At 42.6% G+C, this 19,336-nt stretch overlaps 1 protein-coding gene across 1 annotated transcript; it reads right to left on the reverse strand.

Moving 5' to 3' along the window:
• Positions 1 to 409: 409 nt before the first annotated feature.
• Positions 410 to 19,336, reverse strand: prkcq (protein kinase C, theta). The gene is made up of 18 exons (XM_015043368.1): positions 19,255 to 19,336; positions 13,946 to 14,264; positions 10,278 to 10,477; positions 9,146 to 9,206; positions 8,344 to 8,524; positions 8,239 to 8,270; positions 8,057 to 8,142; positions 7,843 to 7,972; positions 6,729 to 6,838; positions 5,389 to 5,518; positions 5,161 to 5,315; positions 4,828 to 5,001; positions 3,730 to 3,821; positions 3,236 to 3,298; positions 2,991 to 3,129; positions 2,730 to 2,918; positions 2,469 to 2,597; positions 410 to 1,926 (listed from the first exon to the last, which is right to left on the reverse strand). The coding sequence occupies exons 2-18, from the start codon at positions 14,061 to 14,063 to the stop codon at positions 1,768 to 1,770; spliced, it is 2,148 nt and encodes a 715-aa protein (XP_014898854.1). The 5' UTR covers positions 14,064 to 14,264; positions 19,255 to 19,336; the 3' UTR covers positions 410 to 1,767.

The following is a 19,336-nucleotide window of genomic DNA, read 5'->3' on the forward strand; positions in this document are numbered from 1 at the left end:
CAGCCAACCAAATTGATGGAAAGCTTAGTGGAAGGAAAAAGTGGTAGAATAAGTTGAGATCTGAAACAAAGAATCCAGAATCCAATCAGCGTTCTGACAGTTCTCATGACTGAGACACAAATTTCCAGATGACTCTAATAACCATCTTTACCATATATAAATACTAAAGATGACCGTTTCTGGAATATGTAGCCTGTAGAGTGGATGGAGATGATTGGGAAAAGGAATAAAATCTGGAAAATAGCCGAATTTACTTCTGCTGTTTTCCAGATTCTGTTCAGTAAAGACAGTAAACACCTGATGGGTCTGGTCAGACTTTTCTATTGTGTAGGAAATGATCTTCCTACTTCCTGTTCTCATGAAAGAGGGCAGACAGGCAGAACCACCAGTGATGCTCAAAATCCACTCAAACATTTAAAAACAAACTTACTTTATTAATATAATATACAGGATCTGGAGTGAAACCGTCCACGACTACAGTACAGCTCACTTATTTACATCTAACTTTATCTCAAGATAATTCATCACATGTAAGTTTTATTTACACATTATGAGGAACCAGAAATCCTCCCGAGACTCGGAGGAGAAAAGTCTGACATGTTTTCATGAACATAAAACAGAGGAATAAACTCTTAAACTCAGTGATCAGCACCATATTCAGGCTCTTATTTTACTTTTAGAGGTATTTATTTACAGTAACTGCGGTCCAATGTGATCCATATGGTCTATAAGGAAGGAGTTGTCCTGTTACTAGCTAATGCTAATCCAGAGTTACTCTGTTAGCTAATGCTAATCGAGTAGATGGAAATATAGATGCGGCCGCTAACGGCAGCTGAATATCAGACCGATTATTGTTTTAATTTTAGGCTCGGGACCTTAACGCGTTATTGTCGATAATTAATGACGGATTTTAACGCGTTAAATATATTAGCCGCATTTTTTTTAACATACGAAGGTTCCGGCGACCTCGCGTTTCTGGTACGCCCTTAAATCTGACGTACAAGCGGCATCAGCAAAGCCGCTTCTCTCGGCCCACTGGCGGTTAATTTCTGTTTCAAGCCGACACGATGGGACGCTGGAAAAGACTTGTGTTCAAATTGTGCTAAAAGCAGTTAGCCTAGCTTTTCAAGCCTAAAGTAGCATCTCAGTGCTAAACATGTCGCAGCAGCACAGACGTTCCCAATCATGTCAGCTTCTGCATTCCAACAGAATTATTTTTTTTAAATTGAAAGCTAAATGGCTAGAACAGCACTTTGCTTCAATCTGATGGTTTAATAACCTAACAGATTAAAAATAATATTTGTTACTGAGGTTAGATGTCTATTTATTCAGTAAATTAGCAGCAGAAATTGCTTTTGAAATAAGAATATTGCTTATTTATTAGATATGTCTAATTAAATGTGATTAATTACAGACTGTGCTGTAACTCTTAAAAGTTTTTCAAGTCCCACTAATTTACTGGCTGTTTGAACGTCTGTGTTAAACTGGAGGAACATGAAATCCATGAATAAATGAGTAACTAAAGCCTTCAGGGTTCAGTCTGGAAAACAAATGCATTGAGATTCATAATAAATCCATGAACAGTTCTAATGAGGAGAAAATGGATCTGGGTCTCAGGAGGATCACAGTTAGGAGGAACCTCAGAACAAACCGGATCTGCCTGGTTCCACAGTCCAGTCCCACTGGGGTTGACGGGTTCATCTTCGTTGGCATTCACAGTCTGTAGATTTAGTTTGACTCGGTTTCAGCCAGTGTTGGTACTTTGGGTCAGCGGGCGGCGATACGGGCCATCCCTGGGTTGACGAAGGAGAAGTTCCTGAACATGGTCTGGTCCACGCTGTTGATGAGCGTCCGGTCGGCACACGACAGCTTCGGCTTCTCGTTGATGAACTCCTTGTCAAAGTTGCTGCAGTCGCTTGGTGACGTCTGAGAAGATGGAAGGAAACATTTCGTTACATGGTAAAACTGGTGTCCTATTTACATCACCAACTGGTCTGAGTAAAGACATGGACATCCATCCATCCATCCATCCATCCATCCATCCATCCATCCATCCATCCATCCATCCATCATCCAGAGGCCAGGTCCTCTTTCATCATTAAACTTCTCTGTTTCTCAGCAGAAACCAAACTACAACAATCTGTTGCTACAGGAACACAGGAGGCTCTGCTCTTCAGTTTAAATGTTTGACCACATTCATGTTCAAAGTTTCAGATGTGAGTTGATCATGTTTATATCTGAAGCTTCTCAAGATATTTTTCTTTCTGTAGCAACATAAATGATGTCAAGTGTTTGACAATTTGATAAATGTATCTATTTTTGTGTCATTAAGACATCAATTCTAAAATATTCCTCAGTAGAAACATTACTCAATAGCCAAAATAAACTAATAGTTCAGATAAAATAACTCCCACTACAACTGAATATAATAAATAACTCCAAGCACCTGGAGCTCCTCTTTAACTTACCAGTGTGGGCCTGAAGGGCGGCGCCACCTGCCGCTGCTCCAGGGCGCTCCAGTCCGTGCTGCTGAAGAAGCCGTGCTGCCGGATGCTTCCCTTCACTCCCAGTCGTTCCTCCGGCTCCCGGACAAACAGCTGAAGAAAACCAGGTCAGACAAAACCTTTACTCGCTGCTGGTCGCCATGACGACGGGACAGATTTACCAACAGAACCAGAAAGCATGTTCTCTTAGACAGACTGGACTGGTTCCGGTGGTCTGAATCTCACCTTGACTAGAATGTCTCTGGCTGTCTTGGTGAGCCAGCTGGGATAGATGGGCGAGTCGGTCCGGATGGACTGGAAGAGCTCCTCCTCGTCGCGGCCGTGGAACGGCGACTGACCGATCAGCATCTCGTAGAGCAGAACCCCGAAGGACCACCAGTCCACTGAGCTGTTGTATTTCTGGCCCAGCAGGATCTGTCGGCACGGCAACAAGCATCAGCCTCGCACACCAACCAGAACCCCCGACCCAAACCCGCGGCCGCTCACCTCCGGGGCGATGTAATCCGGCGTCCCGCAGAAGGTGGAGGTCCGCAGGTCGTCCTGCATGTTCTCCTTACACATCCCGAAGTCGGCGATCTTTATGTGTCCGTCCGAGTCCAGCAGGACGTTGTCCAGCTTCAGGTCTCTGCAGGGGAGAAGCGCAGAGTCAGCCTGCTGTCCGAAACTCAACCAGCGCTGCAGCACAACGCCGCAGCACAACGCCGCAGCACGACGCCGCAGCACAACGCCACCTGTAGATGATTCCCTTGGAGTGCAGGAACTGGAGGCCGCAGACGATCTCGGCTGCGTAGAACCTGCAGGACGAAAAGCAGATCATTAATTCACAGAATGAGATTTCATCGTTTCTGGGCTCCACCACTAAAATCACACATCATACAGCAGAAACGACAGATTTAACATAAACAGCAATAAAAATTTAATACAGTTAATAAAAATTTGTACATTTATAAAATATACAATCATTAACCATTCCAGCAAGTTGCTCCTAAGAGTTTTTCAGTTTCTTTTTAAACAAACTCCTGCTCAGCGTTAATCAGAGCTGGAGGTGAATCTTTTATTGTAAGTAAAGGTTCATGAGCGAAACGTCTGGCGACGCTGAAATCCTTTTTGTTTTTATTCAGATATTAATGTTTGTCGATCTGAACTGTGACTGCAGCCATGTTCAGGGGTGTAAATACTTTTCCCAGCTCGGTGGGCTGCTGGCTGCGTTAGCAGGAAGACCTACGTGGCTCTGTGCAGGTCGAACTTGTGGCAGGTCTGGATGTGGAACATGAGATCTCCTCCGTTCAGATACTCCATCACGAAGAAGAGGTTCTCCTGGAGAAAAACAAAATGGCGTCATGAGAAACTCTGAGCCACATGAAGGAGAAACAGCTGGACTGCAGCTGACTGTTTAATATTTCTAATATCAGGCAACTGAAAGGAGATAAACTACAGACTGAGACTTTACTGTAGTGCAGTTCAACATGACGGGATTAAGAGACTTTCAGCTGCTTCCATTCACTACAGCCTGGTTCTGCTTGTTTAGGAATGAATCAGGAAAAAACATCTGATTTTAATCTGGTCTGTAAAGAACCTTGAGATGATATTTCCAGTTCAGAACCTCTCTTCATGTCTGACCCTGTTATATTTCAGATCCAAACGAGATACAAACACAGGAGCGACAAACTCCCAAACCAGACACACGCAAAAAAACAGAAAAAAGCTGCAAAAAAAATATACTGGAACTGCAGGAAACAGAACCACAATCTACTATTAAATTCTACATATAATTCAAACACTTTATTGGGAAATTAAAAGAAAATAATAATAAAATCAATAAAAAATAAAAAATAAAAAATTCTGTAATAAATAGACAAAATGCTGCAGCAACAGGAAATGGGAGCAAAGGGAAAAAGTTCTGCGATTCTAACAAAAACAACCACAAGAGTGACACTCGCTCCACAGAACAGAAGTCCTCCAGACCACCAGGGGGAGTCGACCAACACACTGGGACCAGACGCTCAGAGGACTTGGAGGAAGAACTTCACGTCTTTTTCAAAACAGTTTTTTTCACAGACATCATATACGTATACATATTTATGTCTATGGTTTTTTTCAGCAGCATTTTTACATAGTTGATATAATTTACTCCTGACTCCCCCTGGTGGCCTGGAGGACTTTCACCCTGAGGAGCGAGTTGCAGCTTTTCATGCTTCCTGTTGTTTTTGCAGCTTTGACACCTCCAGCTCGTGTTTCCTGTGTTTGCAGCTGGTTTTGCTGTTTGCACCAGTCAGAACCGGCAGGACCGCGTTCTGACAGGAGCCCTGTCTGTGGTCATCACCTTGGTCTGGAAGGTGCAGTACAGGTGTGTGAGGAACGGATTCTCCCAGGCCAGAGACAGAACCCTCCTCTCCACCAGCGTACACTCCACATCGTCGTCCATCAGCACCACGTCCTTCTTCAGAGCCTTCACAGCAAAAAACTTCCCGCTCCTCTTCAGCTCGGCCAGAAACACCTGGAACCACAGGAAGACGGGTCTGAGGTTCTGCACCACTCTGGACGGATCCGCCTCCACCAGGTGACATGTTTCCGTGCAAACAGGCCTGACCACAAGCCTGGCTGAAGTGTGAATGAGTCAAAGTGTGACAGCGCAGCTGAACTAAGGGCGCCGCACCTTTCCGAAGCTTCCTTTGCCCAGCATCTTGTGCAGGATGAAGTCGTCGATGCTGAACTTCTGCTGATGGTCCTTCTTTGGGACGGCGTACAGCGGCTCCTCCGGGGCCGGCCTGCTCACCTCGGTCGGCCCTTCCCACAAAACGCCCGTCGGATCTGCCGGCGAACGGAAACCTCCGGTGAGACGTTAGCTAGCCGACGGGAGGTGGTGATGTCAGCGGCGGCGTACCTTTGCTAGCAGGCGCCGGCGTGACGGGCAGACCCGGTACCAACCCGGACGGCGCCCGAACCACGCCCGGCTGGCCAATGCCCACTGGACCTTCTCGACCCATGATGTCACCGTCTTTAGTACTTCTCGCCTTCAGAGGGAAAATAAAACCCAACAGATAAATAAGTTAGACAATTATTATCCTTAAAAATTATTTTGTTTTACTTTTAAATTACAGGTGAAACAATTTTGGAAACTAAACTTTTCTAAAAATCCTCAGACAAACTTTGTCATTAAAGGTAACCAGTATCAGCAAGTGAATTAGCATTTTAGCTAAATATTTAGCTTTGAGCTAGCTTAGTCTAAATATTTACACTCCAACTTAGTTTTCTAGCTAAAGATTTAGTTTGTAAACTGAACAACCAAAATTCTTGCTGGTAATTGTTGACTGTGTAAATTTACAACACGTAAAAATGTTTGGAGAAAATTTGCAATTTTCATCCATTAAACTTTTTCGCTCTAGCAGAAACATTGTGGAGAATTACTGTTTGTCCCAAATTAAGTAAGAGGCAAATAATAATTAATTTGCTTCATAGAGTAAATCTTAATTCTGAGATGTCGAGGAAAGAATCCGGCCAGTAGAAGAGATTTATTTTACAGCTAAATGAACTGATTTATGTATAATGATTAAATTTAAAGAAGTGTAAAAATAAACAATTCAGTTTCTGAAGAAACATTGATCAGCACACAGAATCATGACTCATGAAACTGTTTCTATTATCAGGAAATCTGACTCATAATGAGACGATTTTGCAGCCGTGTGAGGCGTTCCTTTCCCGTAGGAGTCGGGTAGATTCTGCTGCTTCTGCTGTAATAAAAAATGCAACCGTACATTTTCAGAAAAAATGCTGGTCAGAACCTCAAAGTAAAGCAAAACTTGGTATCAGACAAGAAAACTGCTGGGAGGAAAATAAAATGACTTTGGAGGAACAAATTTCCACCAAAAACAACATTTCTAGATTAATTGCATGTGTACTAGAAAAAAAGAACAATGTTCCATAGTTAAAGGCATAAGTCTGATATTAAAACTAGAATATTCCACATTTAGTCAGAAATTTGTGAATAAAAACAGCAGAAGAACTAAAAGAGTCCAGTGATGAATTCAGGAAATGTTTTAATGTTTTTCTGGATCCTTTCACATTCTGGAAAATATTAATTTTCTCTAAACATTTAAAGGTTTTCCTCTTAGAGATGTCTGAATTTATAACATCAGGGAGTTTTAATATTTATGCCTTTATGAAATGATCTTGATTTCTCTACATCAGAGAGCGTTTTAGTTTTCCATCTGCAGATGTCCTGACCTGCTGCTGGCTCTCGATGACGGCCAGAGCTTCAGCCATCAGCTTCTGGTTGACGCCGCAGAGGTTCGCCACCTTCTTCTGGCATTTATGGTGAATGTTCATGCTGCACTCTGCACATAAAACAGAAAAAATAAAACTGCAATCACATCTGTAACAACGTTTGGTTCTGTTAAAATCAATCATAATGCTGAAATCTCTGGAAACTCAATTTGTCTTAAAGTGTTTAAATGATGCAGTTGATTCAAACTTTCAGAGAAATGTTGAACTTTGCATGAACATCAGAGAAATGAGGCGTTTTATGTCTGTAAACAGGAGTTTTCAGCTGCTGGATCATATTTCTGATGAGAACATCTCCAGCAGCAGCTGCACATGATGCAACGCCGAGACCTAAATCATGATAATTCCTCCTGCTGCACATGAAATTATCTTTATGGGTTTGGAAAATAAGCCTCTTATGTTACATAAAGCATCTAAAACATCATCTGGTTTGTCATGGGAAACATTTTATGTTCCTGAATCTGATTCAGTTCAAACAACTAACGTCCAATAACTGTTAAAATCTACAGTAGCAGAAGGTTCCCAGTCTGAGATACAAACTGGGAACAGTCAAATCGACTGGCCCGCCTACGGAGGAACATCTGTGACCGAATTAACTACAGTTGGTACGATTTTATGGAACAAAGAAATAAGGGAACAGGGAATCGGTGAAGAAGAGAAGGAGCAGGAGGAAAATACAGCCAGAGACATTATGGACACTTTAGATCACAGCTGGTTCAGGTTTTAGAATGGCCTAGTCAAAGTCCAGACCTGAATCCAGCTGAGAATCAGAGGGAAGATTTGAATGTTTAGCCGTCCTGATGCTAGCGGAATCGCGGCGGCCACGTTTGGCCGTCCCGACGCTAGCGGAGGCGCGGCGGCCATGTTTGGCCGTCCCGACGCTAGCAGAGGCGCGGCGGCCATGTTTAGCCGTCCCGACGCTAGCAGAGGCGCGGCGGCCACGTTTGGCCGTCCCGACGCTAGCAGAGGCGCGGCGGCCACGTTTGGCCGTCCTGACGCTAACGGAGGCGTGGCGGCCATGTTTGGCCGTGTACATGCGGTGCAGGCGGCGTCTCACCCTCACATTTCAGCCCCTGCTTTGCCAGCCCCCACAGCAGGGTGCCACAGTGCTGGCAGAAGGTGGGGCTCTTGTAGTTGTACACCTTGAAGCGGTGCGGCATGTCGATCTTGAAGCGCTCCTTATGGATCTGCAGAACAAGAACCAGAGTGCAGCTGGATGCAAATTGTCAGAAACCAGAACAGAACCAGAACCAGAACCGGTATAAACTCACCATGGTCTCCTTGCTGTTCACCGCCGACCCGGTGCATTTGGCGATGACCTTGTCGATGCATTTCTTGTGGATGGCAGCGTTGCATTCTGGGAGACACACAGAGACAAGAGGGACAGAGACATGGAGGACACCGCCGCAGGTCGGCTGTCTCCTGATGCATCATGGGAAACACGGAGACTCACGTCTGCACTGGTAGCCCTGCTTGTTCAGACCCCTGCAGAGCAGAAAGAGAGCCAAGTCAGGAACCGGTCCAAGTCCGGGTCGGTCTGGTTCGGGCCGCTTCTTACCAGACGAACTCCTTGCAGACGGAGCAGAAGGTGGGCTGAGGGAAGAAGGTGGCGCTGAACTCGTGACACTTCACCAGGTGAATTTTGGCCTGCTTGATGGCGCCGCGCCGCTGATGCAGCGTGAACAGGCCGTCTCTGCCGTGCTCCGAGTCCGGGTCGGCGCCGGCCTGACCCACAGCGTCTGAAACACACCAGGACATGACCCTGTGACCCCTAGGGTTTTGAGATTAATCTTAGAAATTTTCTAGAAAAAAACTAGGAAAAAAGTCAAATATTTCCACCGAAAAACATTTTTAGACAAATTTTTTTTAAGGAAAAGTCAAGGATTTTTCAATAATTTTTTTTCTAGAACATTTCTGATATTAATTAAAAAAATTCTGAACTTTTTGGCAAAATGTACTTGTTTTGTATCTACAGTGACATGTTTTTGAACTCTGACCTTCCTTCGAGGATGTCTGCAGCTGTAATCAGAACTGTGACTATAATAATAATAATATTAGTAATAATAATAATGGAGGAAGTTGGGTTGCGGTCTAAGAGAGAAATTCAAACGATTGATTTGATTTGAAGATTCTGCTTCTGCTGAGAAAAGATGAATTATTTCTTCCAGTTTATAAAATAATCAGCAAACATTTAACAAGAAAACACAATTTCAAGTTTTGGGTCTATACTTCTGTTTATTAAACATTTATTCTGTTAAGTAAATATTGTATTAGTGAAAATATCTGCTGGTAGAGTTATTGATGGTATCATGTAAAGTTTTAGTTTTGCTGTTTTTGGCTGCAGGTCCGGTGAGACTCACCGCTCTTCTCCAGGTAGTACCGGGCCTCCATCAGCAGGCGGCCCTGCGGCTTCATCTCCAGCTGAAACACAGAACCAGCACCAGTAAAACCAGCACCAGTAAAACCTTCCATCTGGGGGACCTGATGCTGGGAACGGCAGAACAAACAGCCTGGAGGATTTTATTTACAGTTTGTTTGGGAAGGAAACAGTTGGCAGAAAATCTCTGATCTCAGCAGGAGATAAAAACTCCCCACAAAACAGACAAAAATCATTTTAACTTTTAATAAGTAGAAAATGTTTCTGAGAATCATCTGAAGCAAAAAGTTTACATTTCTGATTTTTCTTCTTTTTAGTTTCCAGGATTTATTGGACTAAATTATAACTGAAATAAATTCTCATTTAATTCAACCATTAAATTAATGAAAACCTGAAGCTTTATCAGGTTAATTAGGTCATTTTAAATTAATCCTCAGTTTGGTCACATTTAGGTCATCAATGTTCTTAAAGGGCCGGTTGTAGCATTGATAAAAAAAACACCGGTTGGAAAACTGTTAAAACTTTCTCTGCATTCATATTTCTTGCTAACATATGTTACATTAAGTTCTTATAAAATTCTTTGTCAGATATGACTGAAATAAAATTTTGCTTCCAGATTTAAACTCTTGAAATTGGGCCTCTGTCTCTTTAAGAAGCTCCTGCTCTTTCTGAAGCTCCGCCTCCAGGAAGTCATCCCAACATGGCTCCTCTATTAACCCTTTAACGTTTTTACCAGCGTTGCTCTGAGCAGCAACTCCTATAATGAGCTCAGCAGCTGTTTGCTAATTGCTGCTAGCTAGTCTGAAGGAGCTGAGAGGGGGAGGAGCTAAGCCTTGAAGGCGGGGCTAGGTCCACCCAGACGTTTAGCACCTGAATGGTTGCCATGGAGATTAAAGGATTTCTCATGTTTATGATGAGGGAGAACAGAGCATGACGCAAAGCTCAAAGCCCATTTTAGATGGTACCGGCCCTTTAAGGCTCAATCTCTGTAGCCCTCTGGCCATCAGAGGTGACCTGTAGCTTTAAATCAGTTAATCGCAGGAAAAACATTAATCGATGTTCTGAGTGTCCTCCGACCGGTCCGGTCCGACCCGGTGCGGTTCTGCTCCACCCACCCAGATCTCCAGCTTGCCGTTCTCCTTCTTGCAGCGCGTGGCCAGGGAGTCCAGCGCCACGGTGGCCTCGGACCGCAGCTCCACCGTCCGGTCCTTCACCATGACGTGCATGATGCGGCCGCGGTGGACGTGGGCGTCGAACGTGGAGCTCCACGGCGGGTACATGGTGGGCTTCTTCTGCTTGTACACCTGGCCCTTCTCTGCACACACACACACACACACACACACACACACACACACCCTGTCTGAGGGACGCCTCTTGGGAACCAGAACCTGCACGGCTTCAGTTTCACTTCCACACAGCCTCTGATTTGATTCTTTGAGTTTCATGGTTTTGTTTTTTAGATAAGTGCTGCAGCATAATTTGATCATGACTCGCTCATCGACTTAGATTTTACTTTAAACTTTAATATTGGAGCAAAAGCTAAAGAAACTCCAACAGCAGAAACATTTAGTAGTTTATTACTGATACTATGAGGAACCAATATGTAGTTTTATGTTTCTATTAGTTTATAAACCATGAAGTCCTTTTTGCTTTTCTTTTATCTTGTTTGTATTTCCTCTCATTCATGTAAAACATTTTGAATTGCCTCATTGCTGAAAATGTGATGTAAAAATAACATTTCCTTACTTTACTTTAAAAATAAAAAAAATTTGTAAATCATTTTTCCGTTTCTGCAACGTTTTGTATCCAGGTATTAACCTGTGAATCCAGAAATACTCAGTTACTTCTGACGGTGTAAAAAGGCTTAAATGAAACATCAGCCTAATCTTTATTTATTTTATATTTTTGCTTTGGTTTTATTACTGATCTGAGTCTTTTTTTAAATCTTTCAGTAAATTGATTTTTAGAGTCCGTTTACTCCAGTTAATGATTAATCAATAGCTAAATTAGTTGATTATTCCAATAATCGATTAATCGCGATTAATTGGACCATAAAGTCCAAAACAAATCTACTTGTTTTATTGAAACTAGTTCAGTTATTTCCAGACTAATTAGCCAAAATGTTTCCAGTAAAACCCATTAAACTCTCAAAGTTTCCACTTTGCCTGCAGCAGAACATCGGAGCCATTTCTGGGCCCAGAACCCGGCCGGTTCTGGTTCTGTGCAGCCAGATGAGCCAACATGTTGTCAGAGTGACATGTGAGCCAGTTCCTGTGTGAACTGCTAAAAACAAAAAGGTGACGCTCAGAAAACGCTGACTTCCTGTCGTTTGCCCTCCTGCTTCTTCTGAGTCAGAACCGGTTCCGTCTGAAATGACGGGTTTTTCTGTCACCCAGAAAACTAAACGGACCGCCTCGGTTTTACTTCCATATTCATCATTTTCACACGATTCCTAATACGCAACCGGCCGAAATGCGGCAGAAAGATGAAGGTCAAAAATACTGAAACACAGAGAAATGATGTCTGAAACTTTACCGGACCTGATCAGAACCAGCGACACCGTTACCATGACAACTCATTAATAACTGGAGGTCCTGTTTGAGTCTTATGAATATAAAAGGGAAAACTGTTTGAAAATTATATGCTGTACAAAATAAATCATGAAAATAGAGAAAAAATTTAAATAAAATTAAAAAAGTAATAAGTAGATTAAATTAAATAGAAACAAATTAGAAATAAAATGAATTTAAAATAAAAACGAAATAAGGTAAAAACCATATTTTTCATATTATTACTAGTGAATTAAATATAAAAATCACCATAAAACTAAAAGTAATAGTAACACCTTATTACCATTACTGTCATGACACTGTTATAAACATGTCATAACACCTGTCATGAACATCAATAAGCCTTCATGAATATTTATGACTGTTGTCATAAAGCGTCATTCGGTAAATTATGACACTTTTAATACAAAGTTGACATTATTCAAAATGTCTTTATGACAACTTGACATTAACCAGGAAATCATTACTGATATAAATTTGTTATAAAAGTATTACTGATTGCACTTTAAAAATGAGGTAACTTTATGTTATTAAAGGTAAAGTTTAAACAGTAATGATTTCCTGGTTAATGTCAAGTTGTCATAACAAAGACATTTTGAATAATGTCAACTTTGTATTAAAAGTGTCATAATTTACCGAATGACGTTTTATGACAACAGTCAAATATTCATGAAGGCTTATTCATGTTTATGACAGGAGTTGTCATGTTTATGAAAGTGTCATGACAGTCTTATTCAACCCCCTTCAAATAAAGTGTTACCAAAGTAATATAGTAAAATATAATTTTTTTTTATAAAACTAATAAAACCCAAAATAAAAAAAGTAAAAGAAGGTAAATGTATTTCCCTTCCTGAACACAAACGTTTCCCACAGAAGGCAGCCATTTTTAACTCTGCCTTCGATGACATCATGTTTCCCATTAATGCTCATGTTCAGTCAGCGATCAGCTGATTTTCCTCCTGATTCTCACATGAAACATAAAATAACTGCAGATGGGCTAGAAATGATGAATCTGAACATGATGTCATTTCCTGCAATTTAACAGGAAATGACAAGATTTTTATTTAGAATCTGAGCAAAATAATTAATGTAGAGAAACTTTATGGGTCCTTTCTGGTCAACAGTTGAAAACTGATTTTACTGCAACATGTCGTTAAATCATTAAAAATAATTATTTCCTCCTGGGACTTGAACTACGCCTTTTTTCTTCTTCTTCTCTGTCCCAAAGTGAAATGGACCCGAGCGTTTCTCTCTGTCGGCGGCAGAAATAAAACGTTTGGCTGCGGTTCCACAGAAACAGGCGAAGCTTCGACTCCAGCTTCACTCAGCAGAGATTCAAGATGGCCGACGCAGCTGGGATGACATCACCAGGCATGACCCGCCGACCGAAGCAGAGCAAGTTCAAAACTAAGTACACCCTAATCAGTTGATCAGTCTAAACCAGAGACGCAGAGACTGGAAGGGTCAAAGGTCATCTCCAAACCACCATTGTTCTCCAGAGAGGAAAACGTCTAAGATGTTTCAGACTCTACAGTTAGCAGGTCAAAGGTCAGGACTCTGGAAGCCTCCTCCCTCTGGGAACAAGATGGCCGCCGGAGTGAGGTTAGCAAAGCAGATTCTAGAGTCCAAACCGGGTCACCAACAGAACCAGAACCAAGGTCCCCTATGGCCTAGTCAAAGTTCCTGCAGGTCAAAATGGAACACTGATAAAGACTTTTAACTTAATCCTGGGTGTACTTAGTTTTTTATCTTCATCTTTATTTAAGTGAACCTGATTGTTATTTTCAAACAAATTTAGAACCTGGACATAAACAGCAGGGTGCACTTACTTTTAGGGTGCCTTTACTTTTAGGGTGCACTTACTTTTAGGGTGCCTTTACTTTTAGGGTGCACTTACTTTTAGGGTGCCTTTACTTTTGTGTCTGCCTTCCCTGGTCCAAACATTTTTACTGACAGTTTGTTTCCTTTAAAAAAAGTAAATATTCATTTTTTATTTTTATGACTTTAAAACATTCGAAGCCTCAGAAACCAGATTTTCTCTTTCCGTCCGTTCGTCCTGGATCTCACCAGTTAAACTCTTTTTATTGTAAAACTAGCAGGTTCCTGAGCAGAGCCCGTCTGACGGCGTGAAGTAGGCTGGAAGGACTTTCACATCCGCTTCAGTCGTCATGGAAAACAAATTACAGTTGCCGTAGCAACCCGGAGCCACTGACCTGTGTCCACGGCCTCCTTCATGTAGACGGCGCAGTACGGGTTCAGCACCTCCTCGTAGTACGCCAAGCCGGGATCGATCTCAAAGTTGGAGAAGCCGATCCGCAGGAAAGGAGACATGTCTGATGATGGCTCCTCCAGGAACGATCAGGAAAAATCTGGATTCTCCAGGTTAAATCAGGATTTTCCAGGTTAAATCAGGATTTTCCAGGTTTCCTTGCAGTGCGAGCTGCAGCGCGTCACCGTCTCTCTGCAGGCGGCTGGCAGGTCGGCGACAGGAAGTGAGCTTTTTAAAGTTTTTCCGTCCTCGTATCAAACGACCTGCAGAGGAAGAGAAACATTTCATCATGAAACCACAAAATCAGTCAGAAGCAAATTCAGTGAAAGAACCAGAAAAACACAAACTGGTGAATCTTTCAGAGGCAGAACCAGAACCAGAACCAGAGAGCGGCCGACACAACCTGACCAGCTCCCAGTGAGTACTGGACCTGGTTCTGTCCCAGTGACACCCGAGTCACTGCTGGATTTAGAAGAACGTGTGTGTGTGTGTGTGTGTGTGTGTGTGTGTGTGTGTGTGTGTGTCATCTCTATATATAGCGATGAAATCCTAAACGCAGATGAGGAACCGACGCTCTGACCAGAACTGCTTCCAGGACCCGGACCTGGCCCAGTGGGCTTTTAGCAGCTTAAACCAGAACCAGAACCGGGCCTGAAGCTCCAACATTAATCCATTTGATCTAATTAACAAACTGTTAAATATTTAACATTTTTAAATTTGTGATTATTTTGCTATTAAAATCATTAAAATCAAGTTTTTGTGGAGCTACTTTGATGGAAAATGTTTTAAATGAATTTCTGTGAAATATGAACCGTTTGTCTTCGCATCGCCTAGAAACATTCTGACATCGCAGGAAACTAAAGTACTGCAGCAATCTGTTGCATTAGATTTTATTTGAGGGCGCCAGAGTCCAGGGGAGCTGCACAGAACCGATCAGCAGGATTATTATCAACGACAACAGATCAATAATCAGACACACATTTAGAACCAAAACCAGACGTGATCCGAGAAAACAGGACAGAGCAGAACCGGACAGAACCAAACAGAACCGGACAGAACCGGACAGAACCAAACAGAACCAAATAGAACCGGACAGAACCAAACAGAACCGGACAGAACCGGACAGAACCAGACAGAACCAGACAGAACCGGACAGAACCAAACAGAACCGGACAGAACCAAACAGAACCAGACAGTACCAGACAGTACCAGACAGAACCAGACAGAACCGGACAGAACCAAACAGAACCAGACAGAACCTGACAGAACCAAATAGAACCAGACAGTACCGGACAGAACCAAACAGAACCGGACAGGACTGGACAGGCAGCGACTCGGTTCACAGTAACAGTGATGAACATCAACATGGTTAAACCGAGATCCACTAAAACTGATGCTGCAGTGTAAAAAAGCTGCTGCAGCATGGCAGGGAGCTGCTGTAGCTGCAGCATGGCAGGGAGCTGCAGCAGCAGCGTGGCAGGGAGCTGCTGTAGCTGCAGCGTGGCAGGGAGCTGCAGCAGCAGCGTGGCAGGGAGCTGCTGTAGCTGCAGCGTGGCAGGGAGCTGCAGTAGCTGCAGCGTGGCAGGGAGCTGCTGCAGCAGCGTGGCAGGGAGCTGCTGTAGCTGCAGCGTGGCGTTTAGCTGCGACTTGTTGATGCGACTGAGTGGGCGGAGTCAAACTTCCGGAGTTCACGGCTCCGACACCAACCACACTTCCTGTCTGAACGTTTTCCTTCTCAGTGGGTTTGATGCAGTTTCAACTTTACAGAGAAGAAACAAAATGAACGAAAAACATTAAATATTAAAATCAGAATTTAGTTCAAACAAACGGCTGGAACTTTGTTCTCTGCTTCCAGTCGGCGCTGATGAATCATCCAAACTTTACTTTTGTTTCTGAATTTTGGATTTTTCTCCTGAATTTTTGAACTTTTGGTTAATTAAAAACTAGAGTTAATTGGTGATTGAACATCATTTCAAACAGAAAGTCTTTTATTCTTCAGGCTTTTATTATATTATATTATATTATATCATATTATAAATATTCTCAGTCTGAGAATATTTACAAGGTTTTCTATAATTTATTAACTCAGATCAGTGTTTAACTTACAGGAGGTTAAATATTTATTAGTTTGTGATAAAACCTTCATTTCATTCTTCATGCAGACATACTGAGAATATTTATTTAATTTTCTAAGTAATTTTTCTGAATTTAGTTGATTTTTCTTCTTTTTAGAAAACCAACAATCATCTAATAATATTTGTAGTTTGTGAATCGATGGTAGAAATGAAAACTGCTCAGACTGCTGGGCGTTCCTCTGGTCGGCTCCTCTAATCACTTTAAATGTTTCATTTCTTATTTTCACAGATTTCAACGTTAAATTTCAGTGGTTTTGTAACTTCTGACAGACGGACCGATTCTGCTCTCTGAACGCTGCAGTTCATCTGGGAAACCTTTTTATTCATCACATCTCCCTCCGACTGTCTGCTCAACGGAAACTTTAGGAGCTTTTCAGCCGAGTTAGAGGTCAGAGTTAAGGAGCTTAGCACGATGAAATTCTCCTGTGGTCGTCAGAAAACCAGTAAAAAGTCGATCCCGACTCCGGCTTTCAAAGATTTAAAAACGTTTTGATGCTTTAAGGGAAGAAATGAAGCAGTTCAGGAATTTTGCACAGAATTGTTGACGATACAGACAAGAAGAGACGAAGAGCCGATCGGTGGGACGGCTGAAAAATGTTCAGAAAGAAAAACCGTCTCAGTTGGTCCTGGAGGCTGCAAGGAGTCTGAACATCTGACCTCTGGAAGGCCGGTGAGCCGTGAAACTAACCAAACGTCTTTAATCTGCCGTTTATCCTCGCTGCTTCTCCACCTTTTAGTAAAAACTCTGGATGAATTATCGTCTCCCCAGTGAAGCTGAAGCATACTGAGGTTTTACGGTTCCTGCTCAGCAGCTGAACTTCAGGTCTGCAGCGTTTAGAAACGTCTGAACTGGACCAGATTACAGCTGCAGCCAGAGGTTCCTCCGTCCATCCAGAACCTCCAGAGTCCAAACTTTCTGCTGCCGCTTTAATCCGTCCAGGACGGGACTCGACCCGGAGCAACACGACACGCCGAGCTGCGAAAACACCTGCACAACAACCACAGGACGGGTTCTACTGGTTCTGCTGGACCAACTGGACCACGCGCTGGTTCTGGTGCCACACAGAGGTTTTACTGTGATGCAAGTTTTCACTCCGTATTAGAGCAGATTTTAAAAAATGATTATAAAACCTTAACATAGAGAATGGATGGATGGATGGATGGATGGATGGATGGATGGATGGATGGATGGATGGATGGACGGATTCTGTCTGAAAATAACAGGAATAATCCTAATCCTATGGATTAAAGGAGGATCCATAAATGGATCTTTGATCTTAAATCAGGTTCTGAGCATCAGGAGAAAATGTTTCTCTCTTTTTATCGTTTTCTTTTCCTCCTGTGAAGAGCCATGCAGGTGAGGAAGAGGAGGAGGATGAAGGTCACCCCCCTCTGAGTCGACCTGAGATCAGACGAAGGTCGCGGCGGCGTGGCGAGCCGCGACCTTCAGACCCGTCATCCATCAGAACTCAGCCAGGACCTTTGTTCTCTGAGAGGCCTTTGACTAGACCCCAGACCCGACCAGAACCAGCACCGCTCACCTCCACCCACACAGTCAGAACACTTCTGATCCACCCGACCAGAACCAGAACCAGTTGCTGGACTGTTAAACGTGGCGGCAGTAATTGATCTTTCACTACAGATTAGGAGAAACGTTTTCTAGGATGGAGATGAGAAGATACTGCCTACTGCCAAACGCTCAGTGGTGTGAAACCGTCTGAACAGATTCTGGTTCCTGCCGTCGTTTGAGTCGGATCAGCGGCTGCAGGGATGGACTGGTGGCCTTACACTGCCAGATTCATGCAAACTCACCAGTTTTGAAACCTTTTCTTGTTTTTTGGTTTTGGCTCCAATAGAAACTTTCTGATCAGATAATGAACAACAGGATGTTACTACTGGAGGAAACGAAGAAGACGACAACAGGAAGTGGAGCAGGATGAAGAGCTGCAGGTTTTTTAATGACGCATCGCTTCAACAAACTTATTCACGTGTGATTTTAATTTTCTTTCTTATTTAACAGAAACAGCATTTCCAAAATTGTGTTTTTTCCACATTAACAGAATATTTTAAAACATTTTGTGCGTTTGTAATCCCTCCAGTTTTTAGTTAGTTTGTGATCCCTGCACTTTTTCACGCTTCTGCATAATTGTGATATTATTGCAAATTTTCTGCACAAATGGACAAAAACGTGATGCTAACTCCCACCTGCAGGCGGCGATATTTCTTACTTCTACTTCTGTTTCCACTTTACTGGATGTCAAGTTATCGTCTCACATGAGGGCAAACACCGCAAAATTTCTAAATTAGCTCCACACAAATCAGTGAAATAATCATGTGTTTAAAGAAGTATATATTGAATCCAGAGACATTTTTTAAAAATATTCTAACGGGTTTTATTAATACATTCTGCACCAACCGGCCCTTTAAGAATATTCATGATCTGGATGTGGAAGAAAATGAAAATACGTTGGCATCCATTTCCTTTATAGTTTGTTTATCTTTTTATAAAAATGACTCAATAAAGCCTTTTAAATTCTACATAATCTAATACTAAATATGTCGTTATTTATGCTGTACAGTTCATTGTATATAAAGAAAACGTATTGTCTATTCATGATGAGTTTTTTTACATTTCTTCTGGTTAAATCGAGGTTTGTTGTCTCCACTGTCGCCACATGCTTGCTGTTCTTCTGCTGCTTTCCAGTCATTTTTAGCCTCTTTCAGCCTGAACTCACAAAACCTGCCAGACACTTTGAAAAAGACTTTTTACGTTTTATAGACGCCTCCTGAAGGAAACTGTTTATTTGGTGGCTAAACAACAACTTCACGTCTGTTCAGGCTTGAGAACAAAGAAAAAAACTTTGTACCGAATAACGGAGGAAAGCATCTGGTTTATAGCCAAATATGTAGATAACCATTTCACAGAAATTGTTCGTGTTTAAGAAAAACATGACTTAATGCCTCACAATACGTAAAGTATAACCTTTTATTTGTTTCACCTGCGCGGAACCTCCAGTCTGACGACAACCAGCCGGTTTTCATGGCGGGAAACGCTGAGATACTTTAGCTAAACTGGATGGAAGTGATAAAGGTCATAGTAACCGCTCAGAGTACTCACCTCCCGGCGGACTGCAGCTTCCTGCCGCGGCTCCCACTCTGAGCGGAGGAAACGGAGCCGCAGCGTTTAAACGGGCTGCGTG

Source organism: Poecilia latipinna, unplaced genomic scaffold, assembly GCF_001443285.1.
Source record: "Poecilia latipinna isolate Pla-1442-1.1 unplaced genomic scaffold, P_latipinna-1.0 Scaffold628, whole genome shotgun sequence".
Classification (NCBI taxonomy): domain Eukaryota; kingdom Metazoa; phylum Chordata; class Actinopteri; order Cyprinodontiformes; family Poeciliidae; genus Poecilia; species Poecilia latipinna.